Here is a 21,443-nt window from a genome sequence, read left to right as displayed (position 1 = left end):
AGAGCTGAGAGGGACTTGCTTTACTTAAACATGTAGCTAACTACGTTTGTTGGTGATATCTTTGCTCAAAACCGAGTTAGAGACCATGAAGTGTTCAAGCAGCCTAGAATATACACCTGTAAAGGAGTTTCAGTTCCTTAGAATAAAATACGCTGGTGACACTAAGAGTTCCAAGAAGTGTTGAATGCACAAAGTTTCAAGTGGAACAAAAAGTTGATAAATCAGCAAGGCTGGTGGGACTCGGAAAGACTTCTCACTGAAGGCTGGTCACAAAGTGCATTCTTAAGTGTTTTCCCTAAAACACACAGAAAGACATACACTGTACACCACAGCCCAACGAAAGCCGGCACCACACTGTAACCAAAGCTCCGGCATGAGAACACTCTGACTCGACTTCTGCGGGCATTACTCCTTTTCTACCCTTCAAAGTGTGTTCTTCAATCACTAAATCACAACCTAGGGCTGGGAACTTCCACAGACAGAATTTCTGCACACAGGAAATACCTTCCCCAGAGAAGAGGGACCTTTCACAAAGGAGGAAACACGTTCAGCAATTGCATCGACTGCTAACTCTTCCTCACAGCCCCCCCTGGATGACCTTGGCTGTGACCTTACACCCAGTGGAGCAGTCAGCTTGCCTAGGAATGTGCACCTACCTACTACTGGCTACTCTATTTGCATTGCAACTTCCTCTAAGGCATTACTGCCATCCCTCTACCATCACCAGGACTTGGTTTATAGACAGCAAGCTTGAAGCTTGCTTGTCCTTGTGAGCATAAACAAAGATTGCTGTCAAAGAAGGCAAGAGGGCTGGAGAGATGGCTCAGTGGTTAAGAGCACTGACTGCTCTTCCAGAGGCCCTGAGCTCAAATCCGAGCAACCACATGGTGGCTCACAACCATCTGTAATGGGGTCTGATGCCCTCTTCTGTTGTGTCTGAAGACAGCTTCAGTGTACCTATATATAATAAATAAATAAATCTTTAAAAAAAAAAAAAAGACAGCAAGACAAGAATTCTAGATCATAGATCATTTGTATTTTAGATCCTCAGACTAAAACTCCCTGGGGTTTTTTATTTCATCATTTTTTTCCTCAAAAATCAAATGTGATAACTGGAGATTTCTCTAGACTGTCTCTCCCTGAGCACAGTGAAGTCCTCCAGTCCTATCTTCCAAGTCAGAGTGTCTGCCATTGGCCAGGCTGGTAAGGACAGGAACTGATCGTCTGAAGGAGGCTACCGATTTTCCTCCAATGCTGCTGTGATTGCTCCATCTCACCTGACCGTACTAAGGTAGCTTTCGTCCTAGTTACAATGATCTGAAAGGCAGCGATTTGGCGGTGGCTGTGCACACCTAAGAAGTCTCAGTGGGACGTTGTCAGCATTGGCCAGCTGCGTGGACACACTGCAGCCATTGCTCTGCTTGCTTAAAGAGAAGACGGAAGTTAAGGTCAACACCGAGAGACAAAAATCTAGAGTTCGCTCATATTGGGTCCTTAGGTCTTATAAGGAAGAGATGGTCAAAAAGTAAAATTGTTACACCAAGACGAGATGCTAAGAGTCTGAGGTAGGTGGGGAATGGACTGAGACGTGCATCTGTAACAGATGGGAGGAAATGAGAAAGCTCTATGGACTAATAAGGTATTCAAAACCCAAAAACATCCTTGGATCTCAAGTTACCCTGCCTTATTTTACCCCAACCCATTATTCTACCCCCTACCACTAAGAATAGGGTGAAGTGTTGGGATTCTCTTTCTCCACCGAATTTATAGCTAATATCTCTAACTCAGACCACATGCAGGGATTTGTGGACTGCTGTGTAAGGCTCTGCTTCACAAGCAGGTTTGAGTCCACCCCAGTACCAACCTTCTCAGTAGATACTCGGGAAGCTCTCTGGTAGACTATGGCTCCCTCTGGGGTCTGTTGCTTATAAAGAGTGTTAGATGGCCTTTAATGCTGTAAAGCTAACAGAAAAGTGGGTCTGTTTAGACGGCATCCACGCCCACTGGCAGCAGTGGCCCAGGAATTAGCCTTAAGGTAAAGCCGCAAACCTTAACAGGCCTCCGTGTCTACACTGAGTCTCTTCTAAAGGAAGTAAGAGACCAGTTACACACCAGTTCTGAACATGGCCCATGGGGTTTTGTCGTGAGGCTTGAGGACCTGTTCATCATGAGGCTTTAATCAGATCTCGTTGTTCATCCTCTGGTGCCAGAGATTAAAATGGTTGAGTAGCTCTGGCCCTTTTGTAAAATTTCAGTAACAAACTGAGCCCCTGCTGCTCTTCCACTCAGATTGTGTAGAGAACGAAATTCACTCACTTTCTTAGAAATCGTTCCACTTGCTTCCAGAGTAATCGCTGGGTCCGATTTGGAAAAGCCAGAGATTTGGTTACACCTTTTGCTCAAAGGGGACAAGGATTGCTTTTTGGGGCCAGAGGGGAGGTGAGGGTTTGGGAGTTCTCCTGTGATTTCTGGTAACTTGTGGAAACTGTTGGATTCCGTGATGAAGGCTGGGAGGGAATGGAAGGGTTGTGGAACGACGCCTGGGTGGTTTCCTCGGATCTGGGCTATAGCTGGACTGAGGGGTCTGCTGAGAGCTGGCTGGGAAGAAAGAGCAGAAGGCAGCTGGACGGAGGCGAGGCTCAGGGCGGTGACCTGGGAGACCTGGCGACCTGAGACTGTCCGGGGAGCCCCGCGCTGCGTCCTCCTCGCAGAGCAGAGCAGTGGCCTGGCTGTGACTCCGAGGCTCACACACCCCCTAGTGCCTCACCTCCCAGTGCAATTTTGACCACTGTGTCCCCAGCTGGCCGCCTAAGGCCACGGCCAGAGAGAGCAGAGGCCCAGGGTGGGGGGCGGGGGAGGGAGTGTGGAGCCGTGTCATTTCCACCAACTGGGCTCTTTTCCTGACCCAGCCGCTCATCTGTCAGCGCTGTCTCGTTCCTGTTATTTACATCTGTCTTTAGCATTCTAATTACTCGCTTTATTACTTTAGCCTGGAGGAATCCTGTAAAAAACAACGGAGATGAGGATCCTAACCACACAATAAAACTGCCCAAAATCCCCGCCGCACATTATACAGAGCACTTGAGTATTTGTGCTGTTCTATGACCTCAATATGTCCTTAAATTGATCTTATTATATCTTTCTTTCTCCGTTCTCCGTCTCTGTTGTGTGTGTAATGAACTCTTTTAAGGTGTGGACGTGCGAGAGAAGACGCTGTTCCAGAAATGATGAGAAAGATTATTCTTACAGAGGGAGGGAAAGAAGGGGCGAGGAAGAGCAGGAGGGCTTGGGACGCCCCTCCCCCACGGCCTAAACTACCGGTTTCATTTCCACTCTAGCAGAATAGAGCCTTCCTCGCACCCAACCTTCTAAGCTGGAGGAATCTCAGAAATTTAGAGGGGAGAATAAAACTCCTGATGTCTTTCATTATCTGCATTAATCTCTGAGTCCTGGGAAGGTCTCAGGAGGGGGAATGAATTTAGAGTAGAAATAGAAGAGGGGATTCAGAAATTATGGGGGTTTAATTGTTTAATGTAAGAGTTAGAGAGGAGGTGTAACTAAGCCTCTGGTAGCAAGATTCACTGATAAAGTCAAGACTGGCATGGAAAGGAAGCGTCGACAGCCTCCACCCCAGGAAATCTAAGGCAGGAATGCCACTTTCTAACTGTTATTTATTCTTGCCCGTGGAATTATTGTTGCACTCAGTTGCAATTTTCTAGCTGTGCTAATGGTTTTCTTTATTGTGTTACACTAACATAATCTCCTCCTGAAAGAAAATGACAAAATATATGGATTTTTAGATGAATAACTGGGATAATTTATTGGCCTTTATGCTCTTCTGATGGGGTTTTTGATAGATAATGTAATAACATGTACATAATTAAGCGGGTTTGCTATACCTCAGTCAAAATAGGTTCAAGGGCAACATCTTGTCTCCAGGCCTGGAATTCTCTCAATGGGGAATAAAGAGGTCTATCTCCTAAGTAGGTGCTAAAGAGGGGCAGAGCTGTGAAAAAAAGAAACTACACTATGGAGTTCTCCCACAAATGATACCCATTTAACATTCTCCTTCTATGAAAGCTCAGCAAAATAAATTGAGAAGAAAAGGCAATTCAAAGCAACACAGGTCTTCCTGGAGAGGTGAATGGCGGACTCTCACTCAGGGAATGGGCCATGGAAGACTCCTTAGAGAGCTCAGAGCTGCTCCTGTCCAGGGAACTAGGAGCCTTATAGGAAATCATTGATTCTGAACTTGGTCACCAAATGCCCCTTAGCCCTGGTTTCTGGAGGTTGCCCATTCAAGGCATGGTGTGCTTGCTCTTCCAAACTCATCTAAATTACATCAATAACAGAGCGCACTCTTTAATGAGCTCTCAACTTTAAAGACTTGAAGGATATTAACAAGCCGCTTGACAAATGGTGCTTAGAAGCACATTAAAGACGATGCTAATGGAGCGCATAATGACGGCTAATTTTCGATCAGATATAAATTAGAGCCCCAACAGTTATTTGCCTTAAGGACTTTATGTAAATGATTCTGTTCTGTATAAACTGAAAAGCGAAGAGAGCCTTGCCATTTTAGCAATCCTTGTGGTTATGATTAATACATCTGCAAAAGAGCTGGGCAGAGACAACTGATGGCATTTCTACCCAAAAGTCAGGGTCTTTGAGTAGTAAATATAAAACCATATCCGTGTGTGTTTCTCTAAGAAAAAGCAGAGAGTCCTTGGTGCCTTCTTCGACTAAGCTAAAGAGTGTCACAGAATGAGAATATCTTGTTCATTCTTCCTTTCTCTTTTCCCAACACCCTACACCCGAGACCCAGGATAGCCACACAGTTCTGCTCTTCTCTAATCTCTTTCCTGGAACTCCAATCTGTCTCACGTGCTTTCCAACCAGCATCACCCCTCAAAGCTGGGATCCGAGCTTCGCGCATCACGTTTCAGGATCCGGTGAGATTTTGCTTAATGTGAAATTGCTTGAGATCATTTCCCCCTAGCTTGGCACGCAATTCCACAGTCCGTAAAAGTGTGCTGGAAAGAATGGTAGGAAGGAGGAGAAAGAAGATGGAGGTGCAGTAGTAAGGCAGAGGGAGGAGGAACAAGACTCTGAGAATAGTGCCTATGGGAAAGGCCGGAGGAAATCTAAGACAAAGAAATGAGGGAGCCCTCAGGGCTCATTCCCTCACGTGGCCTGCTCTGTTCTTCTGCATTCGGACACTCTACATAAGTCTTAAGGTATCACCACGAATGGCTGTGTGACCAGACTCTTAGCTCTTTGTTCCTCCTAACGTCCTCTGATGATCCACGGGGAGCTAGCGGGGAAGGGCACTCTACGTTGTTCTCTCCACCCAGTTGCTGCTGGTAGCCGTGTGTTGGAAGGAGGTTATGTCTAAAACTAGACTTCATGACACTTCGTGCATTTGGCTTCAGTTTTCAAGGATACCACCCTCTCCTGGAGAAGGCAAAACACTGGAGAACTGGACCCATACGAATGGATTTGCAAAACCCGGAAAGCCTGCCTGCTTGGCCTTGTCAACAGCCTGTTGATTTAAATTACAAACAAACAAAATCCTGACCTTACCCCAGCTGCAAAGCCAAACAGTGCTATCTCTATGTGGATTCTCTGTCTTCTAAATGACTCAGTGTAGACTTGGGCAGGACCAGTTTTATATGCAACTCGTGAATGACGCTAAAGCTGATGGCAAAATTCTGCTTCAATAAGTGGCAGAAGCTTCTAAGATTTCCTCATCCATCTGAGAGAAGAGGGGAGGGGAGGAGAAAGGTGAGGGACTAGGCACTAAAGAGATTTCTAGTCCGATTAAATCATTTTGTCTTGCAGTAACGGATACCTAGTGGCCATGAGTTAAGTGTTGTGGCGGAAGGTTGCTTCTGACCATCATTACTAAGTTGTGAAATACCTTCCGGTTGAGGCCCAGTAAATATGACTGCTCTGAGTTTCCATTCAATCTGACTGCTCTGCCTTCTAAACCCCAGACCCCAATTACAACTATTTCTCCTGATAAAGGATGTTGGAGAAACATCCTGACATTCTTTTTCCACCCACTAATTTCTAAACTGCTAAGTTTGTAGCAATAGGAAAAATCTCCAGTTTCCCTCTGCCTTGGATTGTCTTGTATTCTGGTGCCAAAATCAGACAAGGAAGCTATATTTTTGAAAAAAGAAAGCTAATAGTTATTTAAATCACAATGTGAATAACAAAACCATGGAATTCTGGTCTCACCTGGTTTCAAGAAGAAAGGTGGCTGAGTTTTCCCAGTGGGAAGCAACTGTTTGTCACACTTTAGCTCAGAAATCCTCCTTCCTCCTAACATCTACAGTTAATGGACCATCGTGTTGGAGAATACTTTCATTTTCTTTACAGCAAATCAACACTTATTACCAAAACTAATTACAACTTATGGGGGAGGGAGCATTTTGGCTCCTCTCCTCACAATATTGGTTAAACGGGATCCTCTGCACGCTGCAGGGAAGCCCTGTATCACTGGGACTATTTCCCTGTTGTTCTTTTCCATTGTAATAGTAACCTAGGGAGGTGGGAGAAGGATCATACCCCCCACAGCCCCTTTGGGGAGAGTAGAGATCCTGTACCATGCCTCCTCAAGTTCTCCCTCTTTCTTATCCACCTCAGAATCTCTGAGTGAATCCTAAAAAAAAAAGAAAGAAAGAAAGAGAGAGAGAGAGAGAGAGAGAGAGAGAGAGAGAGGAAAGAAAGAAAGAGAGAAAGAAAGAAAAGCAGTATAGGGTGTGGGAAAATTAAATTATTTAAGAAATGGAAGGATAAGCTGGGATGGTGGTACATTCAATCCAAGCACGTGGGAGACAGAGGTAGGTGCATTTCCGTGAGTTCAAGGCCAGTCTCAGCTACAAAGCGAGACCGTGTCTCAAAAAAAAACAAAAGGAAAAAAGAAAGAGAGAAAGAAAGAAAGAAAGAAAGAAAGAAGGAAGGAGGGAAAGAAGGAAGGGGAGAGAGGGGAAAGAAAAGGATGACAGAAAGGAAAGGAGGGAGGAAGAAGGGAAGGAAAGAAGGAAGAAAAGAAAGAAGAAAGAAAGAGAAAAGAAGGAAGGAGGGTAGGAAGGAAGGAATCCCTCCAACAATGCTGTGATTAAAACCTCTCAAAACTGCAAGGTGAAGAAATGATAGAAGAAAATCCAAGTTACCAACCAGTCTCTTTGAGTTCACTTATTGCGCTACTTAAGAAAGGTGAGAACTTACTTAAGACACCAACACAGGCTCCCCTGAAACTGTTGTCCCAGATGGAATCAAATGCCTAGTTAGAGGCAGTTTCTCCCTCCCTTACAGACTCCAGAATGTTGGTGAGGGGAGAAAAGCAGCTGCCTTCATCCTGATATCAGGTGAAGAAGGACTCCTCTTCAGGAACCGAAGGAAGTTAGCCACCTTGGTTACTGTTGATAAGACTCTCAAATTTGGTATCTAAATAAGACCAGAAGCAACATGTTAGCCAGCCTGCCCTCCCTGGAAGGCAATATAAACTTGTGGAGATGGGGGCCCCTGAAGCTCTGAATCAAGTTCGATGAAAAGAACCCTCGAGCTAACTGAGATCCCTCATCCCTGCTGATCACAATGGCCAACAGTGCTTTCCAGTTTTCAGAGAGGCAGGGATGCTTTTCACCTTTGGAGTTAAAAGGTGTTGCACTTAGACGTCACCGCTGGTTTCTGAATAAGGACCAATGATTGAGCAAGAACGCCTGTAACAGATAAAGTCAAAACCGGCAGATGCACTGGGGACAAAGAGGTAGAAATAGACCTGAGTCTTCAGTGTGTTCACTAGAGAAGAAGGGTGTTGGTTAGAATGAGGAGAGACTCCGTGCGAGTCTAAACTTTCACAGTGGGGGTAGTGGTGGGAGTTCTCTCAGTCTACACCCATGAGCCTCCATCCTCATACACGGAATTACGTCAATGTACTCTAGGAGGGCATTGTGTGTGAAAATATGAGTTGAAGTCGATGCTTTTAGTATCTGAATCTCTGAATGACTTCAATCCAAGCCTGCAAAAGATTTGGCAAACTTTGTCCCTTCTCCACACCATGCAAAACACGCATCCTGTCTCTACTTCTTGTGAAGTGATTTGGCTCAAGCACCTCTACAACCCAGGCCTGACGGTGTCACACTATGAGGCTGACTAGTCACCACCAGGGACAGTCACTCCACTCCCACCCCAGGATAGCTAATCAGAGCCCCCTGGAGTTGATAGCTAGGAAGGCCAAGCACCAGGAATGCAGCAGGAAGGATGCACAGTCTGGACAAGGGTCAGCAGGAAAGCCCTTACATCCTGGCCCCGGGTTGTCACTGAAATTTCACCATAAGGCGATCAGATTTTGGCAAAAGGGTTCTTCCACCACTTATACCTCCATGCCAGACCAACAAGTTCTCAGAGTGGCCAAGAAGGGGCACAGGACGGTGAAGCCTGGTGGCTGTCAGTCTTTCCTCTCCCACTGATTAAGCCTGGAAACCTTCATCATCAAGATCTTCCAAGAGCACAAACTGTACAGTAAGAGAAGCACACTGGTGGGCGTGTTGATTTACAGTTTTAAGCCTTTCAATAATTTACAAACGCATTTGCTTTCAAGCTTGGAGAGGGAGAATGGCACCTCCTAGTCATTTCAGAAGTAAGCTGGCTCCTTTCAAAAATATCAGTTCTCATAGGACGACAGTTCTCATTGTCTTCCCTTTTCAAATTGTTCAGGAAGACTTGCAAAGGACCAAAGCCCTTCCTAATGATGCTCAGAACAAAACCACTCACCAATATACCCCCCCCAAAAAAAAAAAAAACGACGACAACAACAACAAAAGACTTTGAGTCCCCTCCCATGGTCAGAATTGAAAAAGTTAGAGGATAGAGAGAAATGTGGTACTAATAAACATAAGGGAAAAAAAGTAAGGATGTGATTTAGACCCAGTGGAAGGGTGAGGGTGAAGGGACACTGACGCTCTCAGCTACAGCCAAGTGGGGGGAGGGAGCTTATTCTCGCCAAGTGACAGGTGGAGTAATGGTTGCAGACCCAGTGAGGAGTGGGGGCGGGTGAGGCTGCGCAGGGATGGGGAGCAGTAATTACTAGCCAAGCTCACCCGCCTCTCTACTTTACAAGGACCCGGGTTCTTTCTGCGCATCCAGCTGCGCACCAGGGATTGCTGCTTTGCTGCTCGGCCTCCGGGCATCCCAGAGACTGAATGGGGGTGGGGAGCAGGCTAGGGAGCGTTAACCCGACATTCCTAAAAGACTTCTGAACTAGTACCCAAGGCAGAGTGGTAAAACAGAGGAGCAGCCAGGCAGTCCCTAAGCCCTTCCCCGACAGTCTCCAACCACCCAGGGAGCATGAGGGACTTGGTAAAACTGAGCATCAGACGGAGGTGCGGGAGAAGAGCTGGGTGTCTCTGCAGAGGACTGACACCTGGCCACTGAGGTGAAGGGAAAACAAAGCGGTCTCAACCTGTTCGTACCACTTTCCCTCTCTGCCCACTTAAGTGCGAACGCCCTCCGCCCCCAGAGACCATGCGCAAGCCCCATGGGACTCCAGAGCCTTGAAGTTAAGTGTCCACCCAAGGGTCGCCTGGAAGGGGCGGAGAGGAGAGAGCGTGGTGGGAACGAGGGTGGGCACCTCCACCTCCTCCCGCCGCCTCCCTCTGGCTGGCTGGAAGCCTCGCAGAGTCTGGGATTTTTTTTTTTTTTTTTTTTTCAGAATAATTGATGGGTCCAGTTCTCCAGAGCTTTCCCGGGGAGAGCAAGGCAGACCGCGCTAGAATTTAAATAGACGTGATTAGTAAAATGCAAGGGAGCTAGGATCTGGGGCTCTCTTTCTTGCGGGATTCTGGCTGTGCGCCTGGTAAGGTTACCCAGGGCTCTGGGGGGGCTGCCCAGAGCTAGTGAAGGCTCCCTAGCCACTGGAGGGTGGCTCTGTTCGTTGTCCTCCCTCCGCTCCCAACTGTCTGCCACCGCACATCCCCGAACCCTGTAACAAGAAGACAACCCAAGGCCAGCAGGCGCACACAGTAAGGTGTCCGGCCCACAAAGTGGGGCGAGGATATTGATTCCCCGGCGCCCAAGCATTAACCTAGAAAAGAAAAGAAAGCCTCTGTTAGTGGCTGCTCCGCGCGCCGCTACTTCTTCCCACCTTTTCTACTCTGTCCTGGCCGCTGGACCTCGCTTCAGGCTGCTGGTTCCGGAAGTTAGGGCGTCTTTTCACTTACTGGCTCTCTGAAAAGTCCCCTTCTCGAAGAAGTGACCCACGCTGGGGGAACCCTTCGCCTTCATCTTCTCCCACATCCCTAGCCCATCGATTTGTTCCTGCAAAGGGGGCTGTGCATTTTTATAACATCTACAGCCAATTAATATTGCATCAACTCTATTTTCACACACACACACACACACACACACACACACACACACACACACAAAGCTCTAGAATACCCTATCAAAGGCATCTATTATTCACGGAAATGTAATTGGAGACCCAAGATAACGTGTGTTCCGAGGCGATGGAGGAAAACAGAGTCGTGACAATATTTCAGAAAGGAAGGGGATCCGAGGGTATCTAATATTTAATTTCAAGTCTGTGGTTTTATAATTCGAGATTAAAAGCAGTCACGTCTTTGAAGCTAGACAGTTGGTATAAATGTACAGTTAAAATATTCTATTCCACGGTCCCTCGACAGAGCTCTCGACTCGTCCCAGGCTTCATTAAATTTTTATTATCATCCCAGACTAGAGCAGGGAACGAGCGGAAAGACCGTCCATCTAATTGCAATTGATAAAAAGAGAGAGCGAGCTAGAGAGCCCTCTTAGATTTCCCCCTCATTTTAATATATTAACAACCGTTTTCTTCACATACCCGGGCTCTCCCAGACCTGTGATACACAGTCACATTATCACACGGATTCATTTTTACCTTCCAACAGGCACCAGGCTTCACCCTCTTTTCTGCCCTTTGGAAGGCCTAGGAGCTTGGTGGGAAGAGGGGGTGGGGAGAGTAGGAGAGGCTGGATACAGGAGGTGATGCTAGATTTAAAAAAAAAGTGACGCCAGTTCACGAAGCATATGGTGAAGAGATGAACTAGAGACAACATAACATGCACACAGAACTGGGTCTTCCTGTAGCAAGAGGAAAGTGTATTGTTACCCAAACAAACACGCAGATTATTATACCTGGGTGGCATTTTCAGTATCAATCCCTCCACCACCACTGTGCGGATAAAAGGGAAAAGAGTAACAATTTTATCTTTCTTTTGCACCTCCTTTCATAGCTCTTTTTCTCTCTCTCTCTCTCTCTCTCTCTCTCTCTCATACACACACACACACACACAGAGAGAGAGAGAGAGAGAGAGAGAGAGAGAGAGAGAGAGAGAGAGAGAGACTGTAGTTGTCTGTGCTGGTGTTTTCCTGGAGCCACAGCTCAACAAGGGTGCTTTAAAAAAATTTTTTTTTGAAACTGGTGTAAATAAACCTTTTCCTCTCCAGGCACGGAAGTACGAAATAAAACCCACAGTTTGCTTTCTGAGCGGTTTCCTATTATCACATTGCCACTTAATTTTATTTCTATTCTCTCCAAGTTAAACAGAAAGACTGGCTCACAGGGGAGCTGCCACGCGCCTGCCGAGTGAGGGTGTCAAGCAGAGAGACTTGCCGTGCAAAGTTAATTTCAATTCCCGGGGAGGGTTTCCATTCTGGCTGACTCTGACCCACAGTAATTAGCTGAGATAACTAATGATTACTTACTTATTCCTTGTAATTATCTGGATTTAATAATTCGCTGTGTAATTTATTAATTCGCTCATAATAGACTTTCAGTACTGGGAATGACTCTTCCAAAGGGGCGAAGCAGGGGAAATTTAGCAATATTTTTCTCAATGCTATAAATCTGTCTCTTGACAAATGTAGATTTCAGAGATATCACAGCCAACCAGAAACCTTCATCCCCCTTTTTGTTGTGCGGGAGCAGTCTCCACCTAGACCACTTTTTGTGGCAGCCCCTCCCTTCGCAGCCAGCTACAATAGAAAGTGAAGTTGAGCGCTGTAGTGTGAATTCTTTGCCTAAAGTTAGACGTCACTTGGGCCAAGTAATTACAGAAACAAGTTTCTAAGCCTTTATCAGAACCTGCCTAGAAAGTCTGAAGCTTACCCTCCAAACAGAATGTTTTATAAAAAAGGGTGGGACTTTTTGTCCTTCACTGCTCTTGTCCCGCCCTCAAGAGTTTTCCCAATACATGAAAAATTAATAGTTCCATGTGGAGTTTGAAATAAAGCCGTTTAGCTTATCACACTTCCACTTCAATTATCTGGGAAAGAAGCACAGAAACTAAATGATGCAAAAAAAAAACTTACAATATACTATTATTTATTTTTACTTTAAATGTTATTTTCTTATTGATTTGCTTCATTTTGTTTTGAAGTTGGATTTTGTGACTGACCTGGAATTCACTAAGTAGCCCAGGATGGCCACAAGCTTGCAGCACGCTCCTGCCTCAGCTCTGCGCACACGAAGAGATTATAAGTGCAAGGCATCATCATGCCTGTTATTCATCAACAAATGTATTTCACATAAATAACAGAGGGATTTCTAAATTTAATTACTTTACTCAAATCTTCATGTCTTCATTATTTTTCCTTAAGTAATGTGTTGGTGAAATCGATAACCTCCACCAGGACAGTATAATACTGTATGGCTTAGAGTACTTAGATATCAATGAGTGTGTGTGTGAGTGTGAGTGTGTGTGAGTGTGTGAGTGTGTGTGTGTGAATGTGTGAGTGTGTGTGTGTGTGTGAGTGTGTGTGTGTGAGTGTGTGTATGTGTGTGTGTGTGTGTGTGTGTGTGTGATGTTGCTTTGTTTTCTACTTTTTGCAACAGGATCTTACTAAGTAGCCAGAGATGGCCTTGAACTCTCCATGTATTCCATGTGGGTTTCGAACTCTTGATTTTCCATGTTACTTTCTTGAGGTCTATAATTACAGGGTGCACCACCATGCCCATTTTAGTGATTTTTTTTTCATTCCAATGTGGATTTATGTGGTCATATACACAAAAAGATCAAATCACTTGCTTTTAGAGAAGTTAACAAAAAGAAACTAGATACATAGATTTGGGATCACTAAGGGTTGCTAAGTCAATCCATAATATATCTCTTTGCATAAGACAGCAATTGTGGTCTTGGGGGAAAATAAAAAAATTAGTCATGAATGCTGATGGCTTTGATTGATACAGCAAAGCCTTCAGACAGATTCTGCTGTGTATTCATGAGTACATTGAAAATCAATACCAAACGAATATTTCTCAAGAATTTGCTTAATTTAGACTATTCTTACCTTTGAATCCTTTATTAAGCCCAACTTTCTTCTTTCCAAATCTTTGGCTTTGAATATCTCTGCAACTGTCACTAATAAAAGCTTTCAGAATATGTTTGCTTTTTTAAAATTCTAATTTTCCATAAAACACACATTTAAGCAGTCTCTTACTAATGGATAAATGAGTTGAAATTCAGGAATATATGAACTTGGTAAATTAGAGTGAAATGCAGGACTTCAGTCTTAACTATTGAAGTGAAAAGTTCTCCAATTCATAAGAATTTTGGCCATGCAAGCATATGTGTAAATTGCTTTATACTTCAAAATGAACCAAGAAGAATAAATACCTATTTTATCTCTGTTCAAAAAATATTTGTGTTTACTGCTTCTGTGTGATTACACTGGGAGATGGCTTATTGTCGTTCGAAGACACTAGCACACTAATCAATCTTCTGTCATCTAATTCTTCTCTTGGTGAGCTAATCTCCACCTTCATTATTTAAAACCCACACATGTGAGAGGACAAAAATTATTACTTATGGAAATCACTCCTAGTTCATATCATAAAGTGTGGCATGCTACACATTCAACTTATTGCTCTCATTACTTCTGGTCTGAAGTGGAGGAAAAATAAATAAATAAAAACAAGTGAAAAGTTCTTTAGCTGGTCAGCTGGTTAGCGGCACCGCCTTCTCAGCCCACGGTCACTGGCCATGGTGCTGAAGTTTCTTCGCAGACCACTGAGACTTTTAGAGCTGTCTAAAAAAAGTTTCAGGAAACCTGAAACCGAGGATGAGAACAGAAATGAAAGACAGAACTTTCTGCCCTCCTAAACACAGGACTAAAACCAAACCACCAATGGCACTGTGCCTACATTTACAGTTTCTTCTCTTAAAACACTATATGTCCATGTTTTCTTCCAAACCTATGGAGTAAGTGCATCTCTAAATGGACACTTGGATCTTGTTTGTGTGACGTGCACTTTGTTTCAGCTATAAAAGAAATGGTCTCTCCACGCATGTACCACCCAACTTCTATGACTATTTTTGTTCTGTCTGGAAATAATAATCAGTTCCACTGAAGCACTTAATCCCAAATTGGGCCAGTGTAACAATTTTCATACGTTTGTGGGCTGTCTCCTTAGCTTCTTCCTAATAAAGAGGCATCTTGTGGCAGTTTCATGTGGGAAAGGCCAATATAGTTAACAAGAGTTACCCTCAGCGAGTGTGTTCAGGACAGGTCAGTACCTGCTTCTTTCTTCTTGTTTAATCTATACATTAATATAATGTTTCCTTGCCAATTAATTCCATGAATTATGGATGGTGTAAAAATACAAATCATAGCCTCACTAGAAAATATAAACTTTGAAAGCCCAATACATTGCCCAACTATTGTGAAGGACCTGAAAATTATTCTAATGGGAGAGGAATTGTCTTAAAGTAGGACTCAAAAAAGAAGTGACTGTGCCAAATGGGCAGAACCCACGGCCACATCAATGTTTAATAGGCTTCCTCCAGCTCCTGTGCCAGACAAAGTCACAAAAGGGAACAAAAATTTGTTCCTTTTAACTACCCAGGATTTTCCTCAGCCACACCCTGTCTATTGCAATAAGGTTAGTTTCCTTAAAGGTTATGGGGGATAGAAAAAGACAGAGACAGAGAACACCAAGACAGAGACTTTATTCACCTGCCAGAACCCCAGGTGCTTTCTACTATGACTTGTGTGTTGATCTCCAGGACAGGCTAAGGAACTGAGAACTATGGGGTTGAACTTCTCTCCTTGCTTACCAAGTCCTGCCCCCCCACCCCCCGCTGTTGCCACACCCACCCTCCCACAGCTACTGAAATGTGGGCTGAGTTCCTTTCTTCCTTTGCCCCATGGGAGGTGGGAAAGAAGGGCTGAAATAGTTTCCATCTGACCTTGGCTTTGTAAGATTCTCTTTACAGAATTATTTCAAGTCTGAAGAAAGGACTCCAGAGAAGCTATCTGGAGCCAGACATCATGATTTCATCTGAGCTAAAAAGCAAAGTGCCCTGTGAGATGAGCTCTGACCATTAATGTGATATTATAAACCCTGTTGTTCTTTTAGCCTTTCCCAGGGAGTTGCCTCTTACAAAGTCCAAGCCACATTTTAATAGCAGCCACTCTCTGTGTTCCTGTCTTTTAAAAGAATCAGCACCAAAATAATTCCCACATAAATGATTAAAAACTGCATCACGTTTTAAAAGTCATTTAATATTAATAGCATATTTTAATGAAAAAAGTAGCATACTTTGCCAATAAAACATTAAAATCATCTCTTCGATGAAAGACAATGAAACAACACCCAAAATAACTTAATACATTACTATAGTAAATAATTCATTAACAAAAACAAGGAACGAGGTCATATACAGAACTCAGAACTTTGGAGAGCCTCAAATGGATCAACAATTACAGCAAATTCTGTAAGAATATATTTATATGTGCATCATTTTGAATGAAATATTTACAATAGAGAAGGTACCAGTCGCTGTGTACCTATTCTTGTGTGTGTGCTCCAAAAGGATTCTACCAAACACTGTGAATTTACAGGCAGTGCACTGTCTTTCTTATAGTTCCAAAATTTTCCCCTACAAACAAACATCCTAAAAGGAAAAACTGAAGGATCCTATAAAGGTCAAATGTAGCCACAAAGCAACTAAAAGCTGGGAGGTTGAAATACCTGGGTGAAATCTTTGAGTCCAGCAGAGTAAGCACCAAGTGGAGAACGCACCTAGGCTGGAAAAGGATACACTGGTTATCAGTCATACCTCCAACTGCCCCTTCTCTTCTGTTAGAGACGTGTACTGTGTGTCTGTGTGTAGGCTTGTAAAGTGAGTGAGAGAGCACGTGTGCTGCGGGGGACAATGTGGGAATCCCCATAAAATATGGAAGGAAGTAAACAAGACTTCGGACAGTGAATCAGGTCTACACGATTAAGACATCCATTATCAAGTGTCAGCTCACAAATTAGAACGCTACCAGTTAAAAACAAAGGGAGGAAACAATCTTCATTCAAAGTGAGAATATACAACTAGGCCAAAGAGAACACAGTCTAAGCGGGAAAGCTGTGAAACTCCAGGGAACTCATCAGACGGAAAAAGAAAAAAGAACATTTGAGCATCACTACCTATACGTATCCGCCGGTTTTATTTTTCAGACTAAAGAAGTTTAATTAATTAGGATGTGCACAAAATTAAGTTGCCAGAGAGATAAATTAATAATTTACAGAAGGTTGTACGGCAATAATCTAATAATAGTTGTCAAGATCAGTGAACACAGCAGGCGCAACTCCTTCGTAAGTATTAACACTTCAGAGAAGGAAGAAAGCGATAAGAACCACAATAAAAATATATATATAATATACAGTGTAAATGCAGAAAATCTGCCATCTTTTTTTTAATTCAAAATACTTTAGAGGCGTCTCTATCGTGTCACATTAAGCATCAACTCTAGCTTCGAGTTTCAGTCCTGAATCAATTTCTATTTCTGAAAAATAGCTGCAAAGTGTACTTTTAAACGTGAACAAGGTGACGTCTGTAAGAATAAAAACAAATCTTACTTGCTCATTCTTGCGGGGTTTTCAGAAGCTTGTCCCTCTGTCTTCCTGTTGACAACCAGCTCCACACTTCCTCTGATGAAGCCGAGCAGTCGAGGTGCGCTTAAAAGGGACAGCTCTGCTACAACGTGACAAATTCCTTTTGTGGTGTGTTGTTTGTGGTTTTGTTTTTTCTTCACTTTGCGAAACCAATTCACAATCTTTCTGATTTGGGCTCAGCTGCTTGTTTCTTTGCTCCTGGCTTGGTCTGGGTTCACATTTACCGGAATTGTTTCTGATAGCCAAAGTAGAAAGAAAAGAGGCAGGAGAGACAAGAGGGGGGTTAGAAAAGAGAGGGCGAAGGGAAAGGGCCATCCCTGGAGAAGGGTCCCTAAATGCCGGCAGAGTATTTCATTCTCTTCTGTTTCTGCCTCTGGTTGCAGAACCAGACGCGCACTACGTTTTTCTTGAGATCCAGCTTCTCGGCGATGGCCGCGATCTTCTCCGAGGAGGGCCTTGGCTGGATGGCGAAGTAGGCTTCCAGTGAGCGCTTCTCGGGCGCCGCGATGGACGTGCGCTTGCGCTTCTTCTCCGCGCCATTGAAGAGCTCGGGCTTGGTGAGCTTCTCGCGGTGGGATTTCTCTGCTTCCTCCAGCCACGCCTGCAGGATGGGCTTGAGCGCGATCATGTTGTTGTGCGACAGCGTGAGGGACTCAAACCTGCAGATGGTGCTTTGGCTGAGCGAGCCCACGCCCGGGATCTTGAGGTTGGCCAGCGCCGAACCCACATCCGCCTGGGTCACTCCCAGCTTGATGCGTCGCTGCTTGAAGCGCTCGGCGAACGCCTCCAGGTCCCGCGGGTCTGCATCCACGTCGCTCATGCAGCCCATGTGCGAGGGCAGACCGTGCGCGTGGGCCATGCTCAGGGCTGCCTGGTGCATGGGGTTCATGGTGGCCATGTGCGGTGCGTGAGCCGGAGTGGACACCACCGTGCCGTCGGGGCCCGCCATGGCTCCCAGGGCCAGCCCGGGGCTCAGGTGCTCCAGCAGCTCGCCCTCCAGAGCCTGATGTGGCTGGTGGTGGTGGTGATGGTGGTGGTGGTGATGGTGGTGGGTGCCAGCCAGAGCGGACGGGTGCGAGATGGGCACGGATGAAGAGGAAGCGGCAGACGTGCACGGGATGGTGTTCATGGTGTGGTAAGTGGCGTCCGGCTTGAAGGGGCTGTGGTGGGGCGGATGGTGGTGGTGGCTCTTACTCTGGGAGACGATGTCCACGGCGGCCAGAGCCTCGGCACGGGCCAGCAGACTCTCATCCAGACCGCCGAATATATTGCTCTGCAATTGTAAGTAGAAGGCACACATTACGCTCAGTAGGGAATTGTGCGCGCTCTCTCCGGAAGCCCCCGGCCCAGGGCTCGCCACCGCCACCGTGCCTACAGCATTCCCAGAACGTTAAAATAATAATAACGACAAGGATCCTGAAACTCGGCCGGGAGAAGAGAAGAGAAGCCTGCGCGAGAAGCCAATGTGCAGGGGGAGGAAAGTGAGCCACAGACAGCACAACACAACACAACACGCGCACAGGCAGCATCCCAGGTCATAAAAATTAATATGAAAGGCAAGACCCGTTGAATACTTAAGAGAGGGGGGGATTGGTTGGAGGTGTGGGGTGATTTGCTGTGCAGACATGAAAAAAACATCAAGCAGATAAAGGAGGCTGTCAAAATGTGCCTTTAAGCGGTGATTATGCAGACATACGCACCGGTGGGGTTGGAAGACAAGCTCTCCGCATCGCCTCCGAGCCCCCGCCGCCGCCGCCGCCGCTGCCACTGCTGCTGGAACTGCTGCTCCGGCCTCCGCCACCACCGCCGCCGCCGCCGCCGCCGCCGCCGCTGCCAGCGTTGCTGGAGCTGCTAGGGGAACTGGCCGAGGGCGCCGCGGGCGCAGAGGAACCCGGGGAGGCACTGTGCAGCGCCGAGTACTTGGGCTCCACATGCAGGCTGCCGGCATGAGGCATGCTGAACGCCTGCTTGCTATTCAGGGACATCATCATCATCTTTCCTGGCGCGGCGCGCTCGTCGCTGGCTCACTCTGGTCCCAGCTACCGACCCTCCGGAGAAGTACCCGGCGGGAGCAGCAGAGGGAACAACACCGCAAAGTTGTGCTCAGCGGCCACCGCTTCCAGGCTCGGCTCTCCCAGTCTGGCTCCGCTTCTGTGTCGCCTGCTAGGTCTGCTCAAGCTGCTGCCCTGCTCCGGGTGGCGCTGGCTTCAGACCTCAGCGCCCCAAAGTGCCCCAGCTCGTCGAGGCCGTGGAGTTATAGTCCCCTCTTCCCGCGCCTGCCCCCCCCCCGCCCGCCCTCCCCTCTCTTTCCCTCCCCCGCCCTCCCCTGCCAGGAAGCACTGGCTCTGGGTGGGTTTCTCCCCGCCCTGGCTCCCCCTTGACTCCCCCCAGGTTCTGGTCCTTTCAGTTCTCCCTGCACCCCTCTCTCTCTCTCTCTCTCTCTCTCTCTCTCTCTCTCTCTCTACGGGATCTCTCTCCTCCTGCCCCGGCACGCGCTCAGCTGTTACCACTCCTACGCCGCGCCTGCAACTCCTGCTTCCAATCGCGCCCCAGCTCAACCCCACCCAACTAGCCAGGTCCGTGCTTCAGGTCACCCGACAGTGCCAGTCACCTAAATGCCAGCCTCCAGCCCCTCCCGCCGCTTCTGCCAGATTTCCGCCTCACTAGAAAAAGAAACTCCCCCTAAAAGTTGCGTTCCAAGACGCGACTGGCCCTGTACTGTGAGGTGCACCTTACCTGGCGACCTGCTCTCCTGCCTTCTGCTTACCACTAAGTTTCAGGGGCCCTCCCCTCCCGTCAGCTCCAGTGACCCCGATTCCCCAGCTGCGGGCCACTGATGAGGATCTAGACGCTGCGGCGGCGACCCAGGTCCTCAGCTCTGCCTTGAGCTCCCGCCTTGATGGGTGCTGAGGTCAGCCCCGGGCTTCGCATCCCACCGCCCGGCGGGTGCCTAGTGCAGAAAGACGTGGGTCTGCCGGGCTGCAGGGCTTTCTCTCCCTCGATTTCCCTCAGCTCTCAGCGGATTGGACAGCCACACAGCCCGTTAGGGTCGTGTGTGCGCATGCGACTCCCCCCTTTATGGGCATATCCCCCTCTAACACATGTACAGATTCCTCTTCCCCCACCCCCTTCTCTTTTTCCACCTCCTCCCTATGTCCAGTACAGGATGAGCTGGGACTTGGGAGGATCCCCTGGCAAACCCTGACTCTGGATGTATTATTCTTCATTAACTACAATCAAAGGGAAAGGCGCAACTGACAGGAAGAGAAGGGCCAGCAATACAGAGCGCATGTGCTGCCGAATGCCACCACCACAACACACACACACACACACACACACCCCCCCACACACACCAACCCACACACACACGCACAAACACACACACATACACACACACACACAGGCTGGCGTAAGTCCCACTTATCTTCATTTCCACAATCGCTGTGTGCAGAGGTTATTTTTAGCTTACACTTTTGTGCTAGTGCAAACCACTTTTCCTGGAAGTGAACACACATTCTGAGTTCCAGTTCAAAAGCAGACAGTGTGGCCCACTCCCCAGCTCCAACCCCCCAAACACAACCTATTTACTCTCCTTCACGTTCCCATCCTTCCTCTACGTCCTGCGGTGTTTGGGGCTACTCTCATCTTTCCAGGGCGCGGAAGACACTAGGTGCAGACACCGGTGAGGACCTGCGGGTGGCTGGTCCCGGGCAGGGGTGATCCGGAGCAGGTGCAGGCCGTGGGAGCCTGGGAAGGCCAGCAGGTGCGAGAGGAGGCGGCAGGCCTAAGAGGCACTGGCACGCTCTAGGACAAAAACAAAGTGGAGGGCAAGCGTGGAAAGGAGAGCCCTCCGGGAGTCAGCACCCGGAAGCCCTGCGGCGGTAGCGGCGAGCAGGAAACCGCGGATCCTCCCCTGACCTCATCCAGGCTAGGGCTGGCAGGTTCAAGTTAGGAAAGCAGTGGTCGGAGTTTCCCCCCCAAAGAAAGCCTCAGCTTTTACAGCGCGTCGGGATCTGTCCGTGGTGCTTAAATCTCTGCCGCCTTTCTTCGCCAGTCTGGAGCCCTCCTTTCTCTTCCCCTGCGTAAAGGAAAATAATAAACAGTAGCCAAAGGGGATTCCTACGAGCCTTGTTCTCCACTGAGAGCCCTGAGAAGCCTGGGCACGGGACTCAGAGAGGGGGGGCGTTGACATGAAAGAACGTGGCTGTGTGCAAGACTGTTCAAGTAAGTGCTTAGGTGTTTAATTTCTACCTCAGCAGCCAAGGTAATTTTCAAGGAAATAAAAAAAAAAATAACATTGTGCAGTTCTCACTGTCTCAAGCTTCGCGAAATGAAATAAATCAAAGTTAAAAGCTTGAGTATCATTTAATTATAGTGTGAATGGCGCTTTGAAAGAAGTACAACAGCATCTCTAAACAAATTATGACCCAGCCAGGAAGGAATTATTAGATTGAAATTTCATTTAGGCTCGGGAGACACCGAGCTTCACCGTGTAATCTGCTATGCC

At 46.9% G+C, this 21,443-nt stretch overlaps 1 protein-coding gene across 1 annotated transcript; it reads right to left on the bottom strand.

Annotated features, from left to right (window-relative positions):
* Positions 1–15,532: 15,532 nt before the first annotated feature.
* Pou4f2 (POU class 4 homeobox 2) lies at positions 15,533–19,170 on the bottom strand. Its single transcript, XM_032887896.1, has 2 exons — positions 18,637–19,170; positions 15,533–18,209 (listed from the first exon to the last, which is right to left on the bottom strand). Exons 1-2 carry the CDS (start codon positions 18,928–18,930, stop codon positions 17,268–17,270), a joined length of 1,236 nt encoding a protein of 411 aa, XP_032743787.1. The 5' UTR covers positions 18,931–19,170; the 3' UTR covers positions 15,533–17,267.
* Between the last annotated feature and the right edge of the window lie 2,273 nt (positions 19,171–21,443).

This window comes from Rattus rattus, chromosome 17, assembly GCF_011064425.1.
Source record: "Rattus rattus isolate New Zealand chromosome 17, Rrattus_CSIRO_v1, whole genome shotgun sequence".
In the NCBI taxonomy this organism is placed as follows: Eukaryota; Metazoa; Chordata; class Mammalia; order Rodentia; family Muridae; genus Rattus; species Rattus rattus.
The sequence above is the reverse complement of the archived record's forward strand: the minus strand, read 5'-3'. Positions and strand labels throughout refer to the sequence as shown.

What these genes read in the sequence shown, in the direction of transcription:
- Pou4f2 (XM_032887896.1), bottom strand. Translation starts at nt 18,930, where the DNA reads ATGATGATGATGTCCCTGAATAGCAAGCAGGCGTTCAGCATGCCTCAT. An exon ending in CTTGTCTTCCAACCCCACCG is followed by an intron (nt 18,210 to 18,636) that starts GTGCGTATGTCT and finishes TTACAATTGCAG; the next exon opens with AGCAATATATTCGGCGGTCT.